The sequence below is a fragment of the Erigeron canadensis genome, chromosome 5 (assembly GCF_010389155.1).
Source record: "Erigeron canadensis isolate Cc75 chromosome 5, C_canadensis_v1, whole genome shotgun sequence".
Lineage (NCBI taxonomy): Eukaryota > Viridiplantae > Streptophyta > Magnoliopsida > Asterales > Asteraceae > Erigeron > Erigeron canadensis.
The window spans coordinates 24,483,904-24,499,645 of NC_057765.1; the positions used below are offsets into that span (position 1 = coordinate 24,483,904).

The 15,742-nt window shown below is 38.3% G+C and overlaps 1 protein-coding gene and 1 long non-coding RNA gene across 3 annotated transcripts; one reads left to right on the forward strand and one right to left on the reverse strand.

Annotated features, from left to right (window-relative positions):
• Window positions 1-772: 772 nt before the first annotated feature.
• On the reverse strand, window positions 773-2,098 carry LOC122601383 (pelargonidin 3-O-(6-caffeoylglucoside) 5-O-(6-O-malonylglucoside) 4'''-malonyltransferase-like). Its single transcript, XM_043774147.1, has one exon. The coding sequence runs from the start codon at window positions 2,096-2,098 to the stop codon at window positions 773-775; it is 1,326 nt and encodes a 441-aa protein (XP_043630082.1).
• Window positions 2,099-7,805: 5,707 nt separating this feature from the next.
• LOC122602248 lies at window positions 7,806-10,475 on the forward strand. Of its 2 annotated transcripts, XR_006324191.1 has the most exons (4): window positions 7,806-8,107; window positions 8,211-8,426; window positions 9,690-9,745; window positions 10,256-10,475. It is a non-coding gene; the product is annotated as an uncharacterized LOC122602248 (long non-coding RNA). The 2 variants fall into 2 exon arrangements; XR_006324190.1 differs by lacking the exon at window positions 9,690-9,745.
• The last annotated feature ends 5,267 nt before the right edge of the window (window positions 10,476-15,742 follow it).

Here is a 15,742-nt window from a genome sequence, read left to right on the forward strand (position 1 = left end):
AAGATTACGGGTCGGGTTACTTTAGGTCCGCGTATTTGTTCTATTATATTTTCTATTTTTATTTTGTAAAAATATAAAATAAGATAACTCTTTACAACAAAAAATATGGAGGTGACACGTAGAATTGAATCCCATGTGTCAATTTTATAAGCTAACTTTTTATGTTGAAAAGGCTTTAAATCATTCAGTTAACAACTGTTTTAATAAGTATATAGATATTTATAATTAAATTATACTTTTAATATTTGCATCAGTTGTAAATTGTCTATTTTTTATATTATCATAAACTATTAATAATAATGTAATTATCCGTTAATTTTAGTTTATATTCTCAGTTAGTATCGCACAACGTGCGGATTTACTCTAAGTGTTTAATATTTCGATTTTCAATCATGGATATATCTATCTTTGTATTTTACACTTATATTACTTTTTAAATGTATAATCTTCATATGGATTTTCGTTTTATCGTCCGATCCAACAACTTATATAAGAAACAATCTCTATTAGAAACAAAATTAAATTAAATATTAAATATTTATATTTATTAATGATATACATGGAAAAAAAAATACCAAATAACTAAGAATAAATACAAGTAAGCAAATATCATATTTGTCATCAACATAATAGTGCCACATACGATCTTTTATGTATCCTCTCTTAGTTAAATAGAGATGATAGAAATCAAATTATGTTCGACTGTTCGTCGTCATACACTCAGCTCATACATTCAGATATTGAAATAACTAACCCATGCATATATAACTTGTTATATTGCATATGCTTTGATATCAGGATCTTGTTCTAATTCATTCATACGTTTCTTGTCCAAATGAACCCATGCTTCTATGGAGTCACCTTCACAACCATCCATCATTAACATAGAATTCTGGGCTGGAAGCTTTCCGGGGGTTGCCCAAATTGGCTTGCCAAAACCAAAATTAGCTTTATAATACGAAAAGTTGCACCAACTAGTGAACAAGTAGAAGTTCACATTGATATCCTCCATATTTCGAGTAGACTCGAGAAAGGGATCAATAACAATCTTATATCCTTCCTCACCATGTGTCAATATTTTGGCACAATCTCTAGATGTTTTCTTAACCGAGTCATGGCAAATCGTTAGAAAATCTCGAAAACTCATTTTATCACCTTCACCAGGTTTGAGTTTAGAAGCTGCAAGACCCCAAAAGTTGCCAAAAGAGTTTGTGGGTAATGGAGGGACTACTTTTTTCCTTAATTCAACTGGTTGGATTAGAAAAGATGCTTTAGATCGGCCGTTGGTTGCTTGATCTATGCGAACAATGGCCTTCCACATCAGCGCCACAATCAGCTGAACTCTTGATGGTCTACATGACCCATTTGTATCTAAACCAAAATTTTGTCTCATGGCTGATACCGCCTCCTTTTTAAAGATAAACCTTCGTGCCACTTTGTTAATTCCAACGCTCGACCTAGGTATTCTTAGGTCGAGCTGAGCTAAGCCTCTTTGGGGGAACCAAACCGTCGAGTTGAAAATAGGGGAGTGACTTTCATTTTTAAGTTCACCATTGCTTCTAGCGGCCCAACTGTTAACGAAGTTGCACGTATTAGCCATATCCGATATCCTATGAGAAACACACATACCAATTGCAAAACCACCACACTTAAAAGTAGTCACTTTGATAGATAACAAAGGATCATCTACTTCATCAGCTTGTCCAATCTCACACGGGAGAAAATTATTCAGCAAACCCGGATCCAACGTTTCTCCTAGGCTTAGTATATCCGAGAGCCGGATATTCACTTTTCCTAACACATACAATACACCTTGATCATTACAATCAATCAATGAAAGCTTACGAATATACCTCCCAGCAAATGGGTAAAATTCTATCAAGGTTTTCGATAGAGTATCTTCCAAATGGTCACAAATAGTGTTCCCAAACAGTCCATTCAAGCTATTTGATGGCGCCGAATAGTAGAGAATGAGAGGAACGTTTAACGTTGGGGCTAGTTCATCAAGGAAGGAAATGGTGTAGTAACGATTGATGGTGGACGTTGGTATAGAAGGTTTCACATGTTTTGACACAAAGTTTTCGACTTCGATGATCATTTTTCGTGTATATATAATTCTTTGATTATCTTGTGTCACATTTATAGACAACTTGATCGATACATACGATTCACATTCACAACCTTTCAAAGTACAGAATATTGAGTATTTTTGTTAATATAAAGTTGTGCATATTTAGTTTAAGTGCCATGTTATTTTGTTGATTCCTTTATACGCCGGTCTTCTTGAAATCATAATTAAAAAATCAATACTTTTTCTCCAACAAGAGCATTTATCGGCCTGGAGAGGATTCTTCAAACATCGTATTTTACAATTGTGTGAATCATTGTACAATGTACATCACACATTTACCATTGATTGTTTCACAAACATATATTATTAGTCCACGAAAAATTGACACATTAATGTTTATATAATCTTTAAAGTATAATATCTTTACATTGAAGTTTCAGATGGATGGATGTTAATCTCGGCGGAACTAAAATTATTCGTCGAGTGGATTTATTATCTAATTTATATCAAGACTTATGGATCAAATAGGAGTCCAAATACAAATTTACATTTATGTACTAGAAATGGATAAAATTGGAGCCCAAATATGATTTATTATCCAACTGTCCAATTCTGCCCATTCCCCATGGTGTAGTACTGTAGTGAGCTGTATGCCACTGTTATACTAATTTTTGAAGGCCCAATACAAACATCAGAAGGCCCAAACAGTAAACATAAACGCATTTGTATAATTGACATCTGGTTCCTTGGTTTTCTCTAGTAAACTGTAAACCTAATCGGACAAAAACTCGAGCCAAAACCCGAACAGTCTAAACAGGTTCGGTTTTCAGTTTTTCAGTCGGTCTAATCTACATACAGGTCGGGTCAGTTTTGGCTCATCGGGCCTTTATGTATTAGGTAAAAAATAAGTAATTGACAGTTAATTTTTAATTCTATTAAAAAGAAAATGAACAAGTTTTTTCACAAAACATGAAATAAAGAATGCTAATCATATGACATAATTTGAACCAATAAAATTGAGAAAGATTCTCGAAAGCATATGTATATTATTAATTTAAGAATGGACCGTTTATACAACTTTATCACTGTAAGGAAAGATAATGAAAAAAAAATTATCTACTAAAACGATTTAATATCTTTACTCTTTATTACTCCCTTAGTGTAGGCGGAGCGCTCTGGGAGGGAACTGTTTGTACATCAAACCGAGGTTAGGTTAAAAAAATGGGTAATGATTGTTTTTGGTTATTTGTTGGCGATTCCCCGAAGGTAGAGTGAATCTCTTTATGCCAATCGTATGTATGTAATGTTAGCCGATCATGATCGTGCTATTTGAATGAGTTTTTAGATCTGATTGATCGTGTATAAAGAATGAATAATGATGATAATGCCTTCGTGAGGTCATATGAGTCTCCTTTTATAGGGAGGGCTTCGGCTTGGAGAATAAGCCAAGATCTAGGGTTTTCATGATAAAAGCTAAGAGTATAATTCCCACAATTACCAGCCTTTTTGATAAGAACAAATCTCTGTTTTATAGGGAAACGATTCTTATCCCTTTTATCTCATGCGCGACCTTCGCTACATATAGCCTTCGTAGCATGCTTTGTATCTCAAGCAGGGTGTATCATCAAGCCCACCCAGTCCAAGGGGATGTTTTTTTGCAAAATAAACATTGCATTGGATTATTATTGTCAAGTTTGTAACTTGTGGGGACATGTTGTGATATATGGAATCCAAAAAGGTCCCGCATGTATTCCTATGCGTTTTCATCGACGGTTAGGGTTTTATCCCTCCACGTATAAAGTTCCTTCTTGATTTAATTTCCTCATTATTGTCTCTGTAACTCTCCCATCTACTTTCTGCAAGTGTTTCCTTTTTTCTGTTTTGACCACCGTCTATTTATATTTTGCTTTCCTGGTATTATTCATTGTACTAGGTATTATTATCGTTTGGCTATGGCATCCAAGAGGAAGGTGATCGATGTGGGATCGTCTGCTGTTTCTGATGACGATATTATCGCAAAAAAAGGGAAGAATCATGTTGATATGCCTCCTGTTTATTTTTTCGGTAATACTTCCCGTAAATTTATGGAGGAAGAACTGGCCTCTGAGGAGATGAGTGAGTGTAAAAATCTCCTGGTGCGTGGTTTGTGTCGAGAGTATGAATATTCCCGGGATATGTTAAAGGAATCTCGACTGATAGTAGGTAGTTTACTTGGCAGGATCTCTGATTTAGAAAATCGCTTAATAGAGCAAGATGTCGAGGCAAAGGCTCTTCATGTTGGTTTGGAGAGGCTTCACGATGAACTCTTGCAGAAAGATCTGGATAATATGTGTCTTCAGGATGAGGTGAAGGCGTTTGTGAAGAAGGTGGTTCCTCATTTGTGTGAGACTCTTGCTACAAGTCCGCGGGCAGTTAGTTTGATTGATGCTGTGGTGAATGCTTCTAAGAAGAAAGGAGTTCTATCTGCTACTCATTCCGAGGATTCATCTGAGTATCTGGCGGCGAAGGAAGTGTTTGACCAGGCCATCTTGAAGCTGGCAAGTTACCACAACAATTATAATTATGACATTACTCATCTCCGTAATACCGGGGCTTACGACTTCTTAGTCGTGAAGCCTCGTTTTGACTGATTTTTATTTTATGTATTGTGAAACTTTGTTATGGAATGTTATGTATTAGACTTCTATCGTCTTTATTTTATTCCGTACTTTATATGTGTTGGGTTATCTGTTCAGGCGTCCCTGTCAGTTTGTTCCCGTTATTGAGGTTGCGACCCTCAGAATTAAGATGATTAGTCTTTTTAGTGCACTATCCCTCCTGGGGTTTTCGTTTCAAAAGTGGGGCTCGTAGCCTTATATTTGTATGACTTAGGTAGTCATGAGAGGCTATCAGTCCTATATATATTATATATTTTATTTACTAATTTTTGTGACGCAATATCCTTTAGAAGTGTCATTTGTATTATTCGGTATTCCAAAAATATCCTAGCAGCAATAGAGAAAGAAAACTTAACAGTGGAATTTTCGTAAGTTCGAACTGTTCCAGGTCCTATCAACCGGAGCTCCTTCGGGTGTCTCAAGCTTATATGCTCCATTTCCGAAGGATGCCTGTACTCGGTATGGGCCTTCCCACGTTGGTCCCAATTTTCTCGTGTACTCTTTTTCACTTGCGCTATTTAGCCGCAATACGTAGTCTCCGGTCTTAAAACTTGTGGGGTTCACCCTTTTGTTGTAGTATCCCTCAATTTTCTTTTTGAAAGCGGCTTCACGGATGGCTGCTATTTCCCTTCGTTCCTCAAGTAAATCCAAATCTATTCATAATTCTTCGTTATTTGCTTCTGTATTTAGCATCCGATGGGTGGAAACTTGGAATTCTGCTGGGGCTACAGCCTCCGTTCCGAATGCTAGGCTAAATGGGGTCTCTCCGTTGCTTTGCTTTGGCGTTGTTCTGTTAGCCCAGAGTACCAATGGTAACTCATCTATCCAACCTTTATGACTTCGTCCCAATCGCTTTTCTATCCCTTTGATTATTTTCTTGTTGGTTGCTTCCATTTGTCCATTTCCTTGAGGGTGGTAGCCTGACGCAAATGATTGCTTAATCTGCAATTGTTTACAAAACTCGAGAAAAACTCCTTTTGCGAAATGTGGCCCGTTGTCGGATACTATTACATGTGGTATCCCAAATCTGCATATAATATGTTCCCATACGAATTTCTTCATTTGGTCTCCGTTTGTTGAAGCGAGCGGCTTTGCTTCGACCCACTTGGTGAAATAATCAATGGCTACCACTAGGAATCTTTTCTTATTTTGAGCCTCGTGAAGTGGACCTACTAGATCAATTCCCCACTGTATGAAGGGCCATGCCGAGATAACTGAGGTCATGTCATTCTTTGGTTGTCTTGAGACATTGGCTTGTAGCTGACATGCCTCGTAGTTCTCTAACAGTGTTGTTGAGTCTTGATGCATAGTTGGCCAGAAGTATCCTAGTCTCATTGCCTTTGTTGCGACAGACCGTGCCCCTGAATGGGCTCCGCAGATTCCTTCATGTATCTCCTTGATGATCATTTCTGCTTGCTTAGGCCCTGCGCATCGAAGCCAGGGCGTGACGAACCCTTTTTTGTATAGTTTTTTATCGAGGATTTTGTATTGTGGAGCTTTAACTCTTATTATCCAGGCTTCGTCTTTATGTGCTGGGAGTATCCCGCTTATCAAGAATTCATAAATGGGAGTCATCCAATTCTCCCCTTCTTCCTCCACGAGGTCCGATACTTGCTTCTCTTCGATTGACCTTTCTTTCAAGATTTCTACTAATACTTTCTTTCCTAGGTGTCCAAATGTGAGCGAAGCTAACTTGCTCAGGGCATCTGCTTTTTTGTTTTGATTTCTCCGAATATGCTCTATTTCGTAGTAGCTGAAACATTCTATCAACTCTCGTACCTTTTGTAAGTATAACTTTGTTGTACCTTGTTTTGCGTCATACTCTCCCTTTACTTGGCATGCCACCAGTTGGGAGTCGACGTACGTATGGATGTTGCGGATCTTCATATCTCTTGCCATCCGGAATCCCGCTAGTAGTGCTTCATATTCGGCCTCATTGTTTGTTACCTCGAACTCAAACCTCAATGCGTAGGTGAATTCTTTATCTTTTGGACTGATTAGCATGAGGCCAGCCCCACAGCCATCTGAGCTGGCAGCTCCATCAGTGTATAATTTCCAGGTGTCGTGTTCGACACTTCCTACTACTTCCAGTGACACAGAGTGTGTCATGGAGTTCTTCCTTCGTGGACTTCGCTGATGAAATCAGCCAATACTTGTCCTTTGATTGCATGCCTTGCCCTGAATTCTATGTCGTGTTCCCCTAGTTCAATGGCCCATTTAGCCACCCGTCCTGACTTTTCCGGTTTTAACAATAGTTGCTTTATTGGTTTATCAGACAAAACAACTATGGGGTGTGCTTTGAAGTACCTTCATAGCCTACGCGCTGCGTGGACTAATGCCAGGGTGAGTTTTTCTAATTCTGGGTAATTGGCTTCTGCACCCTGCAGGACCCTGCTTACGAAATAGATCGGAATTTGGTGTCTGTTGTGACACCCGCAAAAATTCAGGATAGCTAAACTTAGAAATTTTACTATTCATGTGATATTTGTAGAAAGTTAAATTTAAATATGTGATATTTAATTTCTTATGTGTCAACATGATCAAACGTTGTTAAAAAGTAACGATGCCGACACACATTCATCGGATTGATGAACCGGTCAAGGAAGACCTCCATGATATGCATATTTGTGATATATGATTTTCATGTGACAATATGTACCTAGTTAAGATCCCTTTTCGTTTGTTAAATGTCATATGAAATTTATGTCGCTACATATTCTCTAAATAATTAGAGAATATTCTTATGCGTTCAAATCATTTAGTACAAATTATAAAAATATGACATGATTATTTTTAGTTTCCTAAGTAAAAATTTATATATAATAATATATAGGTTACTTATAAAAATGCATGGACCAACTAGCTAATCCAAATCTTGGACTAAATAAACTGTTAGTCAAAATAAGCCCATATCCCGCTAGCCCATGTCATTTTCGGCCAACCCAGCCCATGACCCAACAGAAGTCCAACATCCTTCTGCCTATAAATTGCCACTAGAGAACAAGAATAAAAAATTTTTGGCAGGCACTTTATACACCACACGTGAACACACATAAAAAAAATAAATAAAAAAAATAACAAAAAAAAACAAAGTAAACAAAAGACAAAAAGGCCATTCATCTCCTTCCTCCTTACACCCCAACCGCCGGCCACCACACTCCAGCCACTCCATCGCCGCCTGCCGCCCCATTTTCACCGGAAAACAGATCCGGCCAGCACCACCAGACACCCCTAGGGTTTCCCTTCAACCCTAGTCATCAAATACTCCATCTCCACCACAAAACCACCACTGCTCCGCCGCTGCTCCACCGTCCAGCCACCATGCTGCTGCTACTCGACCTCCAGCAGCCACCATTCAACTCCATTTATGTCCAAGAAGGTAAGGAACTCGAGTAAGGACCTCCTAAACAAACCCACTTCTTCTTTCTCTTTAAAAACCCTAACCGGCTTCTTTTTCTTTCTTCTTTTTCTGCCCGTCGCAGCCGAGCTCCACTGCACCACCACCACTCCAAGACGGTCAAGAAGGGGAGAGGGACGTCCAGACATCAAAACAAGTCGTTACAGATCTGTCCATGCTTAGTTATAGTGCCACGAGTCTCAAAAACGTTTTGTTACTTGTTTTATCTCTCGCAGTCAAGAACCACCGCGAACAGTCACCACTAGCCACCATATTCAGATCTGAAAAACCTTGAAAACAGGTTGTTTAACTGTCCTTCACGCTCACATGTTGTTAATATATGACTATCCAAAGCTTTGGTTGGTTTTCTTTATGCTTCGGTTCGAAACCGCCACGAACCGCCACCTTTAACCACCATTCATCACCACCATGAAACACCATTGCTTTGAACTGTTTAAGGACCCTGATGGTCGACCTTTAGGCTGCTCAAAACAAAAATCGTTTTCCATTTTGGCCATGAACTTCGGCCGAGTCATAAACTGAGACACAACTATGATTTTCGAATTTTAATTACAATGTCAAGTCACATGCATCTTTCTAAATGGATGTTGTAACTCTTTAAAACCAGATTTTCTTTTGGGAATATTGAACTAATTTTTGGAAATTTTCATAATTAATTATTTTGATTAATTATCTAGATTAATCATGATTGTATTGCATTTAATTGTTGTATATTTCCTAGGTGAATGTTCCTTCTTCCAAATAATACTTTATGACATAATGATTAACCCTTTTCTTGTAAATATGCAAGCATGCACTAAACATAATCATTAGTGTGATAATCTATGTTGGTGAAGTTTGAAAAACGTGCTAGTTAAATGTCCATTAATACTTATGAGTATATATATGTATTATTATAACTTGACCCACCATGTCCAACTCCTGTTTAGGACGTCGGTGCAAAGTGTGCGGTAACTTAGCACGCTTCGGGTGCTCTCATGACGTATATTAATATATTATTATTTATATATTGACCCACCATGCCCACCTCCAATCTTGGATATCGGTGCAAAGTGTGCGATAACTTAGCACGCTTCGGGTGCTCTCATGACTTATATATATATATATATATATATATATATATATTTATAATTCGTGGTTATTCCAACTCGCAACCATACTTAATTGACCATTGCCCACCTCCTATTATGGAAAACGGTGCACCCGTATAGGTTATGAGGGAGAATAATCGCAAATTCCATGTTATGATTTATTTCAACACGCAACCATACTTCTTTGCCACTTCACGTGTATAGGTTGTGTAGGAGAATAGTCATAATATCACTATTATTATTACTATTATATTATATTAATATTATTTATATATTAATATATATAAACCCATGGAAAGACCAACCCCAACTAGCACGTCAACAACCCTAACGATTATCACATAAGAAAACATTTTTTATAAAATGTATCTCAACAATATTATTTGGAAGGATGAGGGAAAATCATTAGGAACATAATGGCATAAGTTGTTAAGACAATTTATATTTTATAGGTTAACACATTCAAGCAAATCCTCTACTTGCTAGTTGCTGCTACTTGAAAACTAAGGTGAGTTCATAGCCCATTTTCTTACTATTTTGGGTGAGATGCATGCTCTATGTTTTACATGTGGAACACAAGTGCCAAAACTATGTATATGGTGATTGTATAAGTCGCTTGATCCCCTTAAAGTCCTCCCATCATGAATTGTTAGTTATGGATTTAAACGTGATATGATGAATAGTACTATTTGGGTTGATACCCCCCATTCGGGTTGGTCGCACCAACTTGACCGGTGATGGTCGAACGAATGCATTCATATTTGGATTCCCAAGTATTATGGATCAAATACTTGCCGAGGCAAAAATGTTACTTATACCGTCGAGTTTCGATTCATGAGCTTAGTACAATATATACATTATGCTTTTCTAGCATTGTTTTTGAACAATGGCTACAGGACATTGCAGGTTAGCAATGGTCACACTTAATTAAATCTTGTGGTTCCATGCAAAAGTTTATTTACTTACACCTATGAATTCACCAACATTATTGTTGACCCGTTTTAGCATGCATTCTCAGGTACTAGATGATCGCTTTATGTGTTGGATTGCTTGCCATTACATGCTACATGAAGAACCTTGCCCCATCCATAAACCCTTAGGAATGCTTCGTCAATTTGCTAAAGACATAATTTCTATTTAAGTTATCTTAATGATAATTCAAGTTTTTGATAAACGATGTCCGTATCATATGTTGTATTTCAAACTTTTAAACAATATTATCTTTCAATATAATATAAAATGACACAAGTGGTCATCATTTTCCCAATTACATTTCTTTCCATATATTTCATCTCAACAAATCAAGTAATGCTATTTTTATAAATGTATTTCCAAACGACGCCTTTAATGGTTGTTCATTGTGAACTTGTGTTATGATCTCATGAAGGTCGCTCCCCGTACCTTTCCGCATTTTTCGGGGTGTGACATTTGTCCCTTTCGGCCACCAATACTGCACTTACGCATTTGGGCAAGGCTTCCAGGTATACGAAAAGGGTTTCTGTTGGTCTTGGAGCTGTGAGTGTTGGTAGGTCTGCGATGTACTCTTTCATTTGCTCTAGAGCCTTGTTTGCTGCGTCTGTCCATGCAAAGTCCTTGTTGCTGGTGCAACCCTTCAATATTTTGAAGAAAGGGAGCTGCCTGTCTGCGCCCCGATAAAGGAAACGACTGAGTGCGGCGAGTTTGTCGTTTAAGCTTTGGGCTTCCTTGATTGTCTTCGGTGCTGGGATCTGTTTTAGTTTGTTTATCTTTGATGGATTTGAAAGGATGCCCTTATTGCTGATGTAATATCCCAAAAACTTCCCTTCCTTTACGCTGAGGGAGCATTTTTTAGGATTGAGCTTCATATTTATCCTGCGAAGATTTCTGAAGGTCTCGAGAATGTCCTCTATGCGGCCCTCCCCATCCCTGCTTTTGATCACCATAGCGTCGACATATGCTTCCAGGTTCCTTCCTATTGTGTGGCGAAGGCCTTGTCAACCAATCTTTGGTACGTAGCTCATGCGTTCTTTAAACCAAATGGCATTTTTCGATAGCAATAGGTTCCCTTACTTGTGTAGAACGTTGTTTTGTCTTCGTCTTCTTCAGCCATTTGTATCTGATGATATCCTTTATATGCGTCTAGGAAGCACTTTAGTTTGTGCTCCATTAGCGATTCCACCTTCCAATCAATCTCGGGTAGAGGGTAGCAGTCTTTCAGGCAAGCTATGTTGATATTTGTGAAATCGACACACATCCGCCACCCCCCGTCTCCTTTCTCTACCATCACTGGACTAGCGATCCAAACCGGGTAGGTGAACTCTCTTATTATTCTGGCTTGCAGTAGCTTTTCTACCTCCTTTCTAGCAGCTTCATCTCTATCGGCAGAGAAGCTGCGTTTTTTCTGGTGAACCGGCTCTATATTCTTTCGTTCGTTTAGACGGTGTTCCGTTACGAAAGGCTTGCCTTCCAGCGTGAGGACCCGGGGGACTCCGATCATGTCTTTGTATTCCCATACAAAAATATCTATGTTTGACTGTAGTAATTTTCGGAGCTTGTGTTTGCATTCGTCTGAAAGGTGCATACCGTTAGAGATCGTCTGATCTGGGTAATCCGGGTTAACCATGATCTTTATCATGTTTTCCTCTTCCTGGGTGTCCTTCGGCACAGAAGAGCTTCCGTCTTCAGCCCTTTTCACGTTGTTGATTTGCTTCCCTGCTTCATAGGATGAGCGAATCGTTCCTATCCCTGTTTCGGATTGAAATTTTACGAGCTTGTGGATCACCGAGGGTACCATTTCTACCCGTTGCATTGTTGTTCTCCCCAAGAGAATGTTGTATGACAAAGGGGATCGTACTATCAAGAGGTCCAGCGTCTCGGTCCTCTCATGTATCCCGTTGCTGATGGTGATGTCTAGGTCAATTTCCCCCAACGGCCATGCGTGTTCTCCCGAAAAGCCGATTCTATTTTCCTAGCTCGTAGGGCGTCTGGTAGCTTTATAAAGCAGTGTTCAAAGATGACATCACATTCGCTCCCGGTATCTAGGTAGATCCTCTGCACCTCGATATTAAATACTGCGGCTTGGATAATGAGAGGGTCGTTGGAAGGTGTATTTTCTCCTAGAGGGGGAAAATAGAAACCCTCTGGTTCAAACTGGATTGGATCTGGGCGACTGGCCGTCCCTTGGCTGATCGCTAGGGTGGTCCTCCTATTCTTTAGGGGCCTATTTTTGTTTTTCTTTACCATTTTTTACGACGTGAGTGCACAAAAATCCCTGTCGTGGGTTTTGATTCTAAGTAGGGTCCCATGGATGGCGCCAAATGTTTGCACACCAAATCGAGGTTAGGTTAAGAAAAGGGTTGATGGTTGTTTTTGGTTGTTTGTTGGCGATTCCCCGAAGGTAGAGTGAATCTCTTTACGCCAATCGTATGTATGTAATGTTAGCCGATCATGATCGTGCTATTTGAATAAGTTTTTAGATCTGATTGATCGTGTATAAAGAATGAATAGTGATGATAATGCCTTTGTGAGGTCTTATGAGTCTCCTTATATAGGGAGGGCTTCGGCTTGGAGAATAAGCCAAGATCTAGGGTTTTCTAGATAAAAGCTAAGAGTATAATTGCCATAATTATCGGCCTTTTTTATAAGAACAAATCCCGGTTTTATAGGAAAACGATTCTTATCCCTTTTATCTCATGCGCGACCTTCGCTACATACAACTTTCGTAGCATGCTTCGTATCTCAGGCAGAGTGTATCATCAGGAACCGGTACCGGATAGGTACCGGATGGGTGGGAGCGAATTGGTGACCATGGTGCCAGTAGGGTGGGGAGGGAATTCGTGACCATGGTGTCGGTTTGGCTGCCGCTCCTTTTGACCGTTACCCGATTAAAAAAAAACCATAGGGACCCACAATGCAACGGTTACATCTTCCTTCCTTCTTCTTTTCTTTTTTCTTTCCATTTTCTTTTTTGGTTCGTTCATTCTGTTCTATTTTTTTTTCTTCAAACAGACCAGCAGCAACACACACATATATTATCATATATACACATATTTTTATCATACAACAATCATGAACTCTTTCTTCAACAATCCTATATTTTTTGAAAACGGCTCAACAACCTCAAATATCCAATCGGACTCGATTTCATCCAACAAGACGGAATGATATATTAATCTCTTCACAATGATGCATTATGCGATTGAACAAGATGTTCGCGATACTGCCTCCTCTTAAAGAAAGTATACAAACAGAGACAATCGTATTGAGTTGCACGACCGTCTTGTTCGAGATTACTTTGCCGAGGAACTGAAATTTGATGAGGATTTTTTTAGAACACGGTTTCGGATAAGTAGACGGTTGTTTGTGAAGATAGCTACAGATTTGGAAAGCAATTTTCAATATTTTCAAAGGAGGGTCGACGGTCGTAGGAAAATGAAGTTCTCGGCTTCACAGAGATGCACATCTGTCATTCGCCAGTTAGGATACAGTAGTAATCCCGACAGTTTAGATGATTACTTAAATATGTCAGAAAGATCGTCACGTGACACCCTTAATGCTTTTTTGTGATTGAGTCATTAGGTTATACCGGCATGAATATTTGCGTAGGCCAACGCGTAATGATATGCAACGGTTATTTGATCATCATGCGTCTTATCATGGTTTTCCCGGCATGTTAGGTATATATTTACCATACGGTTATGTATATATATATATATTACGTAGCTTACTTAATATTTTGGGTTTAATAATGTGTATATATATATTACGTAGTTTAGTTAATACTTTCGGTTTAATAAATGTATATATAGGGAGTCTTGATTGTACACACTAGGCTTGGGATAATTGTCCAGTGGCTTGGCGTGGCCAGTACACGCGAGGTGACCATCACGGGCCAACAATATCGCTTTAAGCAGTGGCGTCACAAGATACATGGATTTGGCACGCATACTTTGGTGTTGTCGGCTAAAAAAACGACATTAATGTGTTGAACCAATCTCCTTTGTTGAGTAGCTTTGAAGACGACAGAACACCGGTGGTTCCTTTCACTGTAAATGGAACCAAATATAAGTACCCGTATTTTCTCGTGGATGGGATCTACCCAAGATATGCAATGTTTGTGAAAACGATTCCTCATCCAACTGGTGAGAAAAGGATTCGATTTGCTAAGGCACAAGAGGCTACAAGGAAGGATATAGAGCGAGCTTTTGGTATTATCAAAAAATAAATAAATTAAAATACTTAGAGAACCGGCACGACAAGTGGATGAACTCCCCATCCGTAAGATCATGTATGCGTGTTCTATTCTTCACAACATGAGTTAAAAACGACGAGGAACATGCATTATGTCCTGATTATATTCTAGATCCCCCGGTTGCGCCACAGCCATCAGATGCTTGACTAGCAGAGAGACGGGACTCAAACGTTCACGAAGATCTTCGGATGGATCTCATTGACCATATTCATCGAACATTCAATCCGAGCCTCGATCGCTCGTTTATTTATGTATTGTGTTGTCTTTTCGTTTAAGATTGTAGTTTGGTGTTTTATTTTCTTGTTTTATTTTAATATTGTCCTAGTTTTAATTTATTAAATAAAAATTTTAGTTATTAACAATAAATAGAAACTAAATTAAATAGAAAAGGGTGGGGAGGGGTGGTGAGGCATTCCTAGCTTTAGGCAGCGGGCGGTGAGGAGAAGCAAAATCGGGGATGGGAGGGGAGGGGTGGCGAGGCGCTCCCCCCACCCTTATAAAGAAAATGACCTCTTTTTATTTTAGGTAATTCTACCTTTGAATTATCAGAATTACCCATGACTTTTTACATTTTGCCCTTAGTGAATTATAATTTACACTCCAAACCTTTATTTTAATAATTAACACTTTAAGCTCTTATATTTTAAAAAATTTCACTATCACAATTACATCAACCTAAACCACTTAACACCGCTACTACCACTAGTAATACCATCACCGACACCACTAGACCGCCTTTCGCACTACCGCCGCCGTATTGTTTGAGTACCATGCTCGTATACCATGAAACTCATACAAGTAATAAAAATTATCCATTTTTGTTAATTCTATATTATCTATTTTAAAAATAAATAAATAGGGTTTAGTTCACTTTTGACTTTTGAGAAACTAATCGAAAATTGTTTTGATTATGTTATATGTATTAAATATCTTATTTTTAAAGTTTTATATTTTTTGTTATTTACCAAACAACAGAATTCATTCTCTAGTCAAATACTTAATTTCGATCTCTATTTCACTTATTTTTATTTTCTGATATATTCTCATCTTCATTCTGTATAATTCGGTTCTACCAAACTCCCCTAGAGTTTCAAACTTGTTATATCAATTTTTATATCGAATTTCACACTAAACATATTACCTTGATAGTTCACACCAAATAACCAAAATATAATTTTGAACTTTATATATATTAAAATTAATTCATTATTGTATTGCCATCATTTCGCTTTTCACACCATTAACTTATTCACCTTGTCTTTGATCCAAGCGATG